At 33.2% G+C, this 14787-nt stretch overlaps 1 protein-coding gene across 9 annotated transcripts in view; it reads left to right on the forward strand.

The window, feature by feature from the left end:
- USP8 (ubiquitin specific peptidase 8) overlaps positions 1-14787 on the forward strand; it is a 62372-nt gene that overhangs the window by 13356 nt on the left and 34229 nt on the right. For all 9 annotated transcript variants that reach the window (XM_036238778.1, XM_036238775.1, XM_036238777.1 and 6 more), the window contains 4 exons: positions 3236-3321; positions 4598-4760; positions 12762-12804; positions 14559-14703. In XM_036238778.1, coding sequence (XP_036094671.1) covers positions 3236-3321; positions 4598-4760; positions 12762-12804; positions 14559-14703 — 437 coding nt within the window. The remainder of the gene's footprint in view (positions 1-3235; positions 3322-4597; positions 4761-12761; positions 12805-14558; positions 14704-14787) is intronic.

The raw sequence follows: 14787 nt of genomic DNA on the forward strand, positions 1-14787 counted from the left end.
GTTTGCAAAATTAATGCTGATTCCTTCCATTTTTGTATAATTATTTATTTATTTTTGCTTTTAAGCCTTTGAGCACATCCCTTTCTTTGCTAAAGCCATGGGTAAGGACGGACGGGGAGGTGTAAGTAGAAAACGAGAACTGATGCCTAGGATAAATGTTGTTAGAAAAAACTGTTGCATTTCATTTGCACCAGGAACAGGCAAAAGAAGAACTTAACAAACTTGGTAAGAGAAACAGGAAGAATTTTGTGTTGATGGTTCCTCCTTTACATAGGAACAATCTTTCTACCAGACAATAAATAGTAGCAAAATACTGCCTATACATTTCTTACCTGGTAGAGAAGCCATTCTTAAATTAATATTGAGATTTTTATTTTGTTCATTGGTGATAGAATTGCCTTGCCTCATTTAAATTGACTTATAGAAGTTTAAAAAGTTCTCTTATTCTTTGAAATAACCTTATTTTTCTCCACAGTAATGGGACTAATGTAATTTCTTTCATTTGTTAACAGATATTAGTTAAGTTTTATTTAATGGTGATAAATCATTGCTACTGTTTCTTCTCACCAGCAAGGTTATGCTAATAATAGTTATGGGGTTTTAGATCTTGCTTTGGAAAGGCAGCCCCTTGCATTTGGAGGTTCATCCTCTTTTCCACAAATGTCTAGCTGGATTGGTCCTGTCTTTGGAACATTTTAGGCATACTTACCTGCAGATAGAGGCAGAGGCTTACCCCAATTCAAATAAGTGTCTGCATGCTCTTTGATGATTTTCACAGTATCTGTTAAAGTAGAATTGCTTTTTAAAAAGTAGAAGTGTTCACTAAAGTAAATATTTTTGAAAAATCTGCAAATTTGAGTAAATTTGGTAGTTTTAGCGTTTGCTTTTTTTTCTATTGTGGGGCCAGTTTTTTTATGTACTTTTTTTTTTGCTTTATTTTTCTAAGTTAGTAGTTTTTTTCTTTGATGAGATTGGGGGTGTTTTTGTAGCGCCCCCCCCCCCTTTTTTTTTTAATTTGAGAAGATTAACAGTAAACTTTAAATGATAAAGAGATTTTTCCTTCCACAGAGTATGTATTCCCAAAGGAAGTATCTACTTGAAAGTCTCAAGAGTTGCTCACGTTAGGAAGCGCCCTGTTACTTCATATGCTACGGTTGTTCAATTCCTGGTTTTCAGTAAAATGACTGTTCTCATTTGCTCTGTCCAGGGTATCACATCTGGTTCTGTCTTAGAACTGTTTTTGTTTTATTTAGCCAACCTCTCCAGTGTACTTCAAGTATGTGAAGTGTTAAATTTACTAACTAAATATTTTTTCATGTTTACCTTTTATATCAGGTAGGACAGAAAGTAATGTCAAGTTTTTTCTTCAGAAATTTTATCTTTCAGTCTTATTTTACACTATGGAATATTTAAGATTTAGACAAAATTAGTTAATTTAGCAAGCTCATGAGTAGAGAACACAGTACATTTATTGCTTATGCATTGAAAAAATTAGTTTATGAACAGTTTTTTCAAGGTTATCTGAAAAAGAAAGAAGACAAATATATTGAAAATATTCGTATAGCAAAATCCAGATAAAATTAGAATGATGTTTTTAAATCTCCATGGCATTCTTAATAATTAACCGTAAATATTATTGATAAACCTTTTTGTTTGGGAAATTATGAGAGTTGCTTGAATTTGTACATTCAAGAATAGGAAAGTTCTACTTGCTAAACCTCAGAAACAAAAGTTTTTAGTAGTGTAAGAATTGGATGTTTTTCAGATCTGCCAATTGTCAATACTATTGAAAATTTGAAAATATTTATACTTAATTTAACCATGCTTCCATAAGAGCACAGTGAGAGATAACTACTGATAGGAAACCTCACTAATATTAGGAGAGTGTCATCTGAGAGTTTATAACAGGCATAGCCAAACACACAATTTTTCTAGGATTTAAACAGGATTAAGCTGAGCGTACAACCTGGCTATTTAATAGTGTATGTCAAAAATTAATAAAACAAGTCATATTTTTTGGGTTTACTTTGTATTTTGTTTTTAATCAGAGAAATCTTACAGTAATGATTACAGATTGTTCTATTAAAAAAGTTTATCAAGTGTCAGGACGTTGTGGTAACTGAAGTAATTACAGTTTCCACTGTAATTTTCAATTGACACGATATTGAACAAATTGTTATTTTTATTGAAATTCATAGTGAGAGGACCTTTTTACTTATTTAGTCTTTAATCTAGAAGAATAAACAACCGAAACATGATCTACTTTTAGGCTAGATAGATAGACATATGATAGCTGTTACCAACAGATTTATTCCACCCAAAGCTCTTGGAGACTGCCTTTCCATGAGCCAGAGATGGATATTTTTGACCTTCTGGCCTTTCTTTTTTAAAATTTTGATTACCGTATCTTTTGTGATCAACTGTGCTAATAAGGTCTGTTTGCAAAGTCATCCTGACAAGTTGTGGCAAATTAGATCCAATAATTAGCTGAATTTTACTGCTCTACGGTCATGTCAAACCAGCTTTGATTTGAAAATACAGGATCAATGAGTGACTTCTTAGAGAAGTGACTTAAAAAAAACAAAACTTCATTATGTTTATTAGTAAATTATATGCCAAACATTTTGTATTTTTTAAAAGAAGATGATATTTTTGATGGTTTATTTTCTATCATTTGATTTTTAGTTATTCAAGATTTTCTCAAATGTAAAACTTGTTTTTACGTCTAAAGTGTTTTGACACCAGTTGGAAAATGGGCAGTTGTTATAAAATACAGGTAGAAGCAAACATATCTCCCTGTAAAACAAAAGAAAACGAATCCCATGCTGTAGATTGATACACAATTTGCTTTATTGCTCTAAGACTAGAGGGAACAAAAAGCTTGGTATCTATTTACACTTATGCTCTCGAAAGTTTTGCTTTTTGGCACCTATTTATCAATAATAAGAATAGTATTTATACTTCTTAAAAGGTACCTTACAGGTAAGTAAAATTGTCACCTACTAGAATATTTTAAACCATGCTAATGGTATGATGAGATACTTTTGAAACACTTGGAGAATAAGTGTGCAATCATGTAGGTTAAAAATTTTTAAAAAGTACTTCAATCATAATAATGTTTTCATCTAAACTTCCCTTTACATAAGTGCCATGATTTTAATGTTTTTTTTTTAGCATTAAAACTGTGTACAATGGCCAGTACTAACAGTATAGGACGGGTTTCATATAATTTTAGGACTACTTTCATTCAATACTTGGACTTACAAACATCAAAAAAGCCGTTGAAGAAGCCGAAAGACTCTCTGAAAGCCTTAAACTCAGGTACAGACATTATTATTATCAAATCTTTACAAGATTAAAATTTAGAAAATAAAAATAATATTTAGAATTTGTTTATATTGATCGTGTATAAATCCCAAGTCCTAGAAATAAGTCCTATGTTAAATAGGACACAAAAATTAAAATCTTTTGCCATATTACTTATGTTCATGTATTACCATTAATTTTTTTTACTGAAGTTATAAAAATGTTTAGAATGATAGATTACAGTAAACATTGGTGTATTATGTTAGAGCTCAGGCCCAATTTTTTCTGACAGGATTATTCCGAAAAATACAGTTATTCATATGCCTCATGTTGTAATTTGTTACTGGACACTGTTCTTATGGGAATGAAATATTTACTGTTAGTTACTGTATGGTTGCAGATTGAAATGTTTTTTAAAAAAATCTAATTCTAGTATTTGCCATGACTGGTTTACCAGGCTTATAAAATAATTAGAAATTAAAAATAGTATGTTTCAATTTTTAGTCATTCCTTAAATAACAAAATAAAAAGAGAACTATTTTTAGTTCAGTATTTTTTCTTAATTGTTTTTCATACTTGGATCAATTAACTATGATAGTTGTAAACATCATAGTCTTTACTTAGAAATTATATTTTTTAACTAAAGTATTCCCTTCATCTTTTCCATAAGTTACTAATCTTGGGTCTGGAGTATGTTAAGGTGAATGATACCATTTAGAATCGCTATTCTCTTTCTTAAGCCAGTTAATTAAGTAGAATAGAATTTCTTCTTATCTTTGGGTTACCCGTTGTTAGCTGTTTTCTCCTGGATTTGCTTAGTTTTTCCATAAACATACTGTTACTGTCTTCATGTTCTTTATCTCCTCTATCTTTTGAGCTTTAGGTCTTTCTCTGATTTGTTTGTCCTTTTTAATATTTTGAACCACTTTATAAGTGAATGAAGCTTTATAGTTAATTTTAGAATTTTAGGATTGTAAATCCTTTTAAAAGGAAATTATAACAGATTTGAATTATTAAAAGGTTGAAATTGTAGGAGGGAAAGAGCAGCAAGAGCATTAAACAACTTCAACTTGAGAACATAGTTTCTTTTCAAGATTTTGGGGCAATTTGAAATAAATCTACAGAGGGCAGATTTACGAGTTGTAGCTTATAATGAACAACAGCAGTGTCAAATTTCAATTGCAGGGAGAAAATGTGTATCCAAGCAGGGTACTAGTGTTATGTAATTGGAACTCCTTTACTTTCCATGATTATGGGAATAAAAGACATCTTGACTTCTTTTTTCAACTAGATATGAAGAAGCTGAAGTTCGGAAAAAACTTGAAGAAAAGGACAGACAGGAGGAAGAGAAACTGCAGAAACAGAAAAAACAAGAAGCAGGAAGAGAGGATGGTGGCACATCAGCTAAAAGTTCTTTGGAAAATGTATTAGATTCCAAAGACAAAACCCGAAAGGTATTTCAGATTTATTCTGTGAGATAAAAAGATTCGTTCTTCTCAGATGATTTGCATAAGAAGAGTTATCACTATAACATTCTTTTAGGCAACAAAAATAAAATTTAATGTGTTTTATTAGAAATTGAATTGAATATTTTAGCTTCATTTGGTACCAGCTTTCTCTTAGAGCATCTACAGAAATATGTTCTGTACATTAGTTTTAGCAGTCACTATAACTTTGATAAGAGCCATGGAAAGAGCGTTTGAGCTGTAATTCATTATATCTGAGTTTTCATTTCCTCATTTGCCAAATGAAGATCTTAAATAAATGATCTTTAAGATCTCTTTTTTCTAATTAAAGATAATTTACATTAAAAGAAAGACTTGATATGCTACTTATTTGGTGCCAAACCTTTTATCTATTTTTGGGGTCTCATTCTCTCCTTTGCTTTTTTCTCTTTCTCTGCCCCAGTTTTCTCTTCCTCTTGTTCCATTTTGTTCAACATTTGTTTGTAGTCTTTTCAATATCATTTGTTTGTCAAACACCTTTGGCGCCTGAATCTCTACCTTCCAGCTGTCACTGTATTGCCCTGCCTTCGCCTACCTCCTCAGAAACTATTCTTCCAAAAATGTAATTTCTCTGTACTGTTGAAATTCATGGAAAGATTTCTGCTTTAATTTCTTTTAAGCATTTTGTAGGTTTTAGCTAACCATTTGTATGAGGACCCTCATTGCTTTCATTAAAAAAGTAGTTGTTAAATTGTTTGTGATACTGAACTAGGCATTATGTAAAAGTAAGTGAAGAAATCTGATTTTTTGATTTTAGGGATTCATGTAAGAAATAATACTTCCTTATGTTCATTTATAAGTCAAATGGCTGACATAAAAAAATAATAAGACTTCAAAGAACCAAATAAAAGGGACTTTTTAAATTTCTTCATTTGTTGACTTTCCAACAGCAAGGCCAACTACTTTTTTGTTTTACTTTTATTTAGCCTTTTTATATTGAAAAGAAAATACAATTATACCCTGTTATCCAGCTTCAGTAGTCAACTAACATTTGCCATATTTTTTATCTGCACCTTTCCCCTTTTCTTTGGCTAGATTATTTAGAAGCAGATTCCAGGTAACATATCATTTTGCTCCTAAATTTTTCTGTATGCATCTCAAAGAAGAGACATTTTTTAAAAAGTTAAATATAGTTGGCATACAATATTAGAGTTAGGTGTACGATATAGTGGTTCAACACTTATATGCCTTACAATGTGATCACACTAATTCTAGTAACTGACGTTAAATAGTTAGTTTACTACCTATGTTTTCTTCTAGGACTTTTAGGACTTATATTTACATCTTTAATCCATTTCGAGTTTATTTTTGTATATGGTGTAAGAGAGTGGTCCAGTTTAATTTTTTTTGCATATATCTTCAGTTTTCCCACCACCACTTGTTGAAGAGGCTGTCATTTCTCCATTGTATATTCCTCCCTCATTTGTCATAGCTTAATTGACCATATAACCAGTTTATTTCTGGGCTCTCCACTCTGTTCCATTGATCTATGTCTGTGTTTGTGCCTGTCCCACATTGTTTTGATTATTACAGCTTTGTAGTATAATTTGAAATTCAGGCGCCTGATACCTCCAACTTTGTTCTTATTTCTCAAAATTGCTTTTGTGGTCTGAGTCCATATACATTTTAGGATTTGTTCTATTCCTATAAAATATGCCATTGGCATTTTGCTAGGGGTTGCATTAAATCTGTAGATTTGGGTGGTGGTCGTTTTAACACTATTAATCTTTCCAACCCATGAGCATGGTATATCTTTACACTTATTTGTGTACTCCTCAGTTTCATTCTTCAGTGTCTGCTAGTTTTTAGAGTACAGGTCTTTCATCTTCTTAGTTAAATTTCTAGATATTTTATTCTTTTTAATGTAAATGGGATTGTTTCCTTAGTTTCTTCTTCTGAATGTTTGTTATTAGTGCATAGGAATGCAACAGATTTCTGTATATTAATTTTGTATCCTATTTTACTGAATTTATTTGTTAATTCTATGATGTTAGCTGTGGCCTTGTCATATGTAGCCTTTATCAATTTGAGGTAAGTTGCTTCTGTTCCTACTTTGTTGAGAGTTTTTATCATAAATGGATATTGAATTTTGTCAAATACTTTTTCTGCATCTATTGAGACGATATGATTTTTATATTTGGATTTGTTGATGTGATGTATCACAATTGTTTTGCAGATATTGTACCGTCCTTGCATCCCGGATATAAATCCTACTTGATCATGGGAATCTTTTTAATGTATTGTGGATTTGGGTTGCTAGTATTTTGTTGAGAATTTTTGCATCTGTGTTCATCAGGGGTATTGGCCCCAATTTTTGTGTGTGTGTGTTTATCTTGCTTTGGTATCAGGGTAATGCTGGCTCAGTGGATGTGTATGGAAGTGTTACCTCCTTTTGATTTTTGGGAATAGATTGAGAAAGATAGTAATTCTTTAAATATTTGGTGAAATTTACCTATGAAGACAGATGATCCTGTGTTTTTGTTTTGGGGGACGTTTTTGACTACTGCTTCGATTTCATTGCTGGTAATCTGTTCAGATTTTCTGTGTCTTTTGAGTCAGGTTTGGAAGATCGTGTTTCTAGAAATTCATCTATTTCTTCTAGGTTGTCCAGTTTGTTGGCTTATAATTGCTCATAGTATTCTTTGATCCTTTGTATTTCTTTGCTGTCAATTGTTGCCTCTCCTTTTTCATTTCTGATTTTATTTTTTTGGGCCTCTCTCTTTTTGTTGATGAGTCGGGCTAAAGTTTTGTCAATTTTCTTTATCTTTTCAAAGAACCAGCTCTTAGTTTTATTGGTTGTTTTATTTTTCTTCAATCTCTATTTTGTTTATTTTCATTTTGATATTTATTATTTCCTTCTACTCATTTGAGCTTTGTTCTTTTTCTAGTTCCTTTAGGGGTAAGATTAGACTGCTTATTTGAAATATATTTCGTTTCTTGAGTTAGGCCTGTATCACTATAAATTTTCCTCTTAGAATTGGTTTGGCTGTGTCCCATATATTTTGGATCATTGTGTTGTCTAAGTAATTTTATTTCCTCATTTTCTTTGTTAACCATGATTGTTTACTAGCTTGTTGTTTAATGTCCATGTGTTTTTTGTGTTCTCTAGTTTCTTTTTGTAATTGATTTCTGGTTTCATACTGTTGTGATCAGAGAAGATGCTTGATATGATTTCTGTCTTCTTAATTTTATTGAGACTCGTTTTGTGGCCTAACATGTGGTCTATCCTGGAAAATGTTCCATGCGCACTTGAAAAGAATATGTACTATACTCTTTTGGGGTGGAATATTCTGAAATATCAAGTCTATCTGGTTTAATGAGTCATTTAAGGCAGGGGTCCCCAACTTTTTTGGCACCAGGAACTGGTGCTCCTATGAGAATTTAATGCCTGATGATCTGAGGTGGAGCTAATGCTGTGATGCTAGTGCTGAAGAGCGGCCGCAAATAGAGATAAAGCTCCAGTACCAGTATCTATTTGTGGCCTGGGCATTGAGGACCCCTGCTTTGTTATTAGATGATCCTATATTGAGTGCAAAATGTTTACAAGTGTTATGTTCTCTTGTTGGATTGGTCCCTTTATTATTCTGTAATGCCCTTCTTTGTCTCTAGTTATGGTCTTGTTTCAAAGTCTATTTTGTATGATGTAAGTGTTGCTACCCCAGGTTTCTTTTCGCTTTCGTTAGCCCGAAATCTCTTTTTCCATTCCTTCACTTTCAGTCTGTGTGAGTCTTTCAATTCTAAAGTGAGTCTTCTGTAGGCATTACATGTTTGGGTCTTGTTTATTTATCCATTTAGCCACCTTGTGTCTTTCAATCGGAGCTATGTAGTTATTGCCATTTTATTAATTGTTTTGTTTGTTTCATTGTTTTTCACTTTTCCTTCTTTAGTACACTGATTACTTTCTTTAGTGGTTTGTTTTAGTTCCTTTCTCTTTATTTTTTGTACCTATTATAAGATTTTGGTGGTTACCATAAGGTTCATATATAACAAACTATGTTTATTATAGTCTTATTTTTATAAAGTTGATGGTCACTTATAATCACATTCTAAAAGCCTGCTTTTTTTTAACTTTAAGAAAGACTTTAAGACTACTGTAACATGGAAGAAAAATTTAACTCAATGATGCTTAAACAAAATGTAGGAGGATTTTAAAATGCTGCTTAGCTGGGGGAGGAGGAGGTAGATGGGGTAAAACGGGACAAATACGTGGTAACAAAAGAAATGAACTATGGGAGGTGAACATACAATGTAAGCATATTAATGCCTTACTGTTAAAATGTACAACTGAAACTTACTGGATTTTGTTAACCAATGTCACCATAAAAAATAAAAATAAATAAAATAATTGAAATGCTGCTTAGCTAATGGAGAAGTATTGGAAAATGTTAGGGGGAGATTGGTCAATGTGAGAGGTCATCTATGTTTGCTATTTGTCACTTACAGAAGTTAGGCTTCTACCCTCCCACAGAGACTGGGAGATAGGGCCCTATGTTTTTTTTTTTTTTTTTTTTTAATTTATTGTGGTAAAATACACATAACATAAAATTTAATATCTTTTCTTTCCCCAGCTTTATTTAAATATATTAGACAATTAGTTGCTTATATTTACATTGTACAATTCAATGAGTTTTTTTTTCAATTATAGTTGGCATACAATAATATATTAGTTTTACAGCTTAGTGATTACAGCACAAGTGGTCATTCCACTAAATCTAGTACCCGTCTTCCCCCTTACATATTTATTACAGTATTAACTATTTTCCTTGTGCTACACTTTATTTCTCCATGACTATTTTGTAATTATCCATTTGTACTTCTTAATCCCTTCGCCCTTTTTCACCATCCCCTCCAACTCCTTCTGTCTAGTGGCCCTCAAAATATTTTCTGTATCTATGAGATTGTTTTCATTTTTGTTGTTATTGTTTTTTTGTTCTTTAGGTTCTGCGTGTATGTGAAATTCAGGTGGTATTTGTCTTTCACTATTTGACTGACTTCATTTAGCGCAAAATCCTCTAGGTCCATCAAAGCAATATCTTTTTCTGTCCCCTTCCTTTTAGTCTGTGTATGCCTTTTAATCTGAAATGAGTCTTTTATAGGCAGCATATATGCAGGGGTCTTATTTTCTTATCCATTCAGCCACCCTATCCTTTGGTTGGAGCATTTAATTCTTTTCCATTTGAGGTAGTTATTGATAGATAGGTAGTTATTACCATTTTTTATTCATGAATTTAATACATGTGTTTTCTTCTTAAAGCAGTCCCTCCAACATTTCTGTAATAACTTGGTGCCGATGAATTCCTTTAGCTTATTTTTGTCTGGGAAGCTCTTTATCTGTCCTTCAACTCTAAATGATAGCTTTGCTAGATAAAGTATTCCTGGTTGTAGATCCTGGGTTTTCATCACTTGAATGTTTTGTGCCAAACTTTTCCGTACTGCTAAGTTTCTTTTGAGAAATCAGCTGCCAGTCTTATGAGTACTCCCATGTAGGTAACTAACTGCTAACTGCTTTTTCTCTTGTTGCTTTTAAGATTCTCTCTTTGTATTTCACCTTTGGCATTTTATTATGATATGTCTTGGTGTGGGCCTCTTTGGGTTCCCTTTTCTTGGGATTCTCTGAGCTTCCTGGGATTGTTTGTCTGTTTCCTTCACCAGGTTAGGGAAGTTTTCCATCAATATTTCTTCAGACAGCTTTTTCACTGTTCTCCCTCTTCTCCTTCAGGTACCCCTATTACACAGATGTTTACATTTAATTTTGTCCCCAAAACTCTTTAACTTATTATTATATTCTCGGCTTCTTTTTTCTCGCTGTTCTGAGTGTCTTTGGCATTCCCATCCTCTGTATTGATGGTTCGATCCTCTTCTTCATCCACTCTGTTAATTCTCTCTAGTATAATCTTCATCGCAGATAATGTAGTCTTCATTTCTACTGGTTCCCTTTTATGATTTCCATGTCCATTTTTATATTTTTTATCTCTTTGTTGAAGTTCTCAATGAATTCATCTACACTTCCCCTAAATTCACTGAGTATCTATTTAACCAGTGTTTTGAACTCTGCATCTATTAGATTCCTTGACTCCATTATTCCTGGGTCTCTGTTTTATTCTCTCATATGGTTTCTGCTTCTGTCTTCCCATTTTGGCTGTCTTTCTGTGTCCGTTTGTATGTACTTAAGCAAAGCTCCTATAAGTCTCTCGATCTTATTAGTGTGGCTTTATGTAGTAAGTGTCTAGTGGCACAGTCTTGAGAGGGGCTCAGCTACAGGCCAAGTTTAGCCCCAGCCTGTGCCCATCCAGGGCCACCTGTTAAGACTGAGCAAGCAACCCATAGATGCTGTGCTTATAGTTGCCTCAAGAAACTATGCCTGAAACTGAGGTCAGCTGCCACCAATATGGGTCTTGGAGCTCGCTCAGCAAGTTGCACAGGACTTGACAAGGACACAACTGGATGTGGCTTGGGTAGGGCCATGACTTAGGGCAGGAGGAATTTCAGGGAATCCTCTGGGCGGAGTGAACTCTGTTATCCAGTTTGATGATGTCTCAGCTTTGGTGGCGCTGCATCCCTCTGCATACTGGGAGTGGGGCCGGCTCAACAGAGGAACAATGGAGTCCCCCCGTAAGTCCCTGGTGCCCCCTCCCCCAACAGCCTACTGGTGCTCAGAACAAGCGAGGCTGTCACTGCAAAAATTCAGTCACAGACACAGGCCCTTTAAGAGGAACATCTGCAGCTGCTGCAGCCTCTGTCTGGCTCAGCCATGGTAACCTTGCATCCTTGGTCAGTCCTACCGCCTCCCATTGCAGGGTGATTTTTTATTTCTCTCCCTAGTTGTAGGGCTTGTTCATCTAGTCCCCAGGCAACTCTGCTTGCTATTTGCTTTGTGTTTTCCATATGGTCACAAGAGCAGATGAACAAAGCCTTTATCATCTATGCCATTTTTCCATAAAATTTAACATCTTAACCATTTTTTAAGTACACAGTGGTATTAAGTAAATTTACATCGTTGTGCACCCATCTCCACTATCCATTTTCAGAATTCTTTTTATCTTGCAAAACAGAAACTCTATATCTAAACGATAACTCGAAAATCCCCTCTCCCCCAAGCTCCTGGCAGCCACCGTTCTACTTTCTCTCATTTGATTAGAGGTACCCACTCTAGGTACCTCACATAACTGGAATCATATACTATCTGGAAAGCTTTACATTATTTTCTAATCTTCCCACGTATATATTATTGTCATATTTTGCATCTTTTGTGTGTGAGTGTGTGTGTACGTGTGTGTGTGTACGTGTGTGTGCATGGGCACATGTATATCCCTTTATTGTTGTAGTTACACATGATCCTACTACTTTACTTTGTCTTTTAACCTATATTTAACCTTATATGTGGTTGATCCACTACTTTTACTAAATATTTGCCTTAATAAGTGAGGGGTTTTTTTCCTTCTATAATTGTTTTTACTTTTGGCTGTTTCTTTGCCACTTAAAGAAGTCTCTTTAACATTTCTTATAGTGCTGGTTTAGTTTAGTGATGTTGAACTCCTTTAGCTTTTGCTTGTCTGAGCAGCTCTTTATCTCTCCTTCACCTTGCTGGGTAGAGTGTTCTTAATTTTTGCCAGGGAGTAGCCTCATTTTTATTTCATTGTAAGAAGTACTCTCATTAAATTAAATTAAAAATTTTCTTTAACAGTCTGTGCTTTTAAATTATATTTGGCCACTAACCGAAGAAAATTTTGAGGAAATGTCATATGATTCTGATATATTGCTAGTTATTTTTGCTGTTAACTACTGCCAGTAATGTCATTACGGTTCATCTGTATTTTTATAAAATGCCAGTAACTCTGTACTCTTAATTTCCTAGGCTTTGTTTTAATGAAGTATTAAAGTCGAACTTTTTGTTTCTATGAAAATTTTTGTTCCTACTAAATTTGAAACTTTTTGTTTTCTGTGAAATAGATAAATGGTGAAAAGAATGAAAAGAATGAGACCACAGAGAAAGGTAAGTGTGTACAGAAAGGGAGAGTTCTTCTGCGTTATTACTCAGATCTTTTAATCAGAATGAGCTGCAGATTTTACACAGTGAGATTTCAACATTGTTTCTAATCTGATTGTAAGCTTTATCATTTTTCCTAACCTGTACAAATATATTGAAAATGTATGATGTTATGAATTTATATCATAGAGAATATTTATGGTAATATACAATTGAAAGTATCAAAACCACAGTTTGTAATATTTGAGATGTAGTTTACATCGTGAGATTTAATATTGAGATGTAGTTTACATCGTGGTCAAGAACATGGACTCTCAGAAGGTAGACTGCCTGGATTTGAACATTGGCTCCTCCTCTGAATTTCCATGTGATTTTGAGCATGTTACTTAACCTAATTTCTCCATTTGTATAGTGGGGGTAATAATAGTGTCTATTTAATAGGGTTATTGTGAGGATTGAATGAGTTAATATATGTGAAACTAGTAGAACATGTAGTAAACTTTATATAAATTATCTATTACTACTTATGACTCTAGGTTAAAGACTTAATTATTTAGAAGCTTCTGTACTCCAAAAATGTAAACCAATAATTTTAATGTTATCCTCAGGTGGTGTTGACGCTCTAGTACAAATATGTGACCTAAAGAACAAGACTTAGGCAGTTGCAACTTTTCCTCTCAGAAAAGTTTTAACTTAAATATTAATTGTACGTAACACTAAAATAAATTCTTTATTTTAAATTTTGTCAATACAACAATCAAATTTAGTAAGGTACTTTCCTAATCAATTCATTCTAAGATTTGTTTTTATTAATATGTTCATCTTTATCTTACTCTGCTTTAATTCTCAGTGATTTGTTCTCAACCTGTTTAGACTGTTTTGTTGTCAAAATAATCTTGATGGTTAGAAAGGGAAGTAGCATTGTTATTAACAGTGGGATATTTTAGCTTAGGAGATACCGTAACTACATTCTTCTTACAGCTCACTGCTGAAGAAATAATTCTTTACATATGTAAGCTCTCTTGTAGTACTTTCTGACCTTTCACTCAGGTGGTAGAAGCTGGAAAAAGAAAATAGCCACATTGAGAATGTTTATTTGGCTGAATATTAAAGAGCTAGATAGTAAATATTTTAGTCTTGGGGGCCTATGATCCTTGCTATTGTATCATGAAAGCAGCAATAGACAATATGGAAATAAACGAGTGTAACTATGTTCCAATAAAGACAGGTGGTTGTAATCATGGAACACAACACACTTTTGACTTGTTACTCTGGGAATACTTGAAAATCTAAAATAGTTCCCATAAGACCCCATCAAAGACTTTTTTTAAAAAAGAATTTAGAACCTTTTAAGAATTTTGGAGCCATACATATTTCTTCTGGTTGACAAATTTCAAAAGGCTTAATTTTTTAAAATAGAATATATTCATGAATTCACATATTAATTTCCTTTATTTTATATCAGTAATGGAGCCAACACCAGATCTAATTGTAATCTCAGCAGCAAGTTTTGGTATTTAAGTTTCTATAAACAGAGCATTGAACTTCAAGTTGCTTGATAAATGTCAAAAACATTTAATATTAGTTTAAAAGGGAATAAATATTAAATAAAAGATAAATAAAAGGTGATAGTATAATGGGATAACAAGTATATGACACCAGGTACATTTCGCTCTTCTAGAAAAAGCTATGCTTGTCCTGTGTTTAGTGATATAGCACACAAAATTGGCGTTTCTTGTCACATCTCTCTCAATTACAAGGGTCCATTACAGCAAAAGAACTGTATGCAATGATGATGGATGAAAACATCAGCTTGATTATAATGGATGCTCGAAGAATGCAGGATTATCAGGATTCCCGTATTTCAAATTCTGTCAGTGTTCCTGAAGAAGCCATCAGTCCAGGGTAGGTCATTGTTTATTTACATAAATGGTAAACTGTGGACAGTAGTAAATGATACTACTTAGCTTTATGAGTTTCTAAAACATA

Source organism: Rousettus aegyptiacus, unplaced genomic scaffold (assembly GCF_014176215.1).
Source record: "Rousettus aegyptiacus isolate mRouAeg1 unplaced genomic scaffold, mRouAeg1.p scaffold_m13_p_3, whole genome shotgun sequence".
Taxonomy (NCBI): domain Eukaryota; kingdom Metazoa; phylum Chordata; class Mammalia; order Chiroptera; family Pteropodidae; genus Rousettus; species Rousettus aegyptiacus.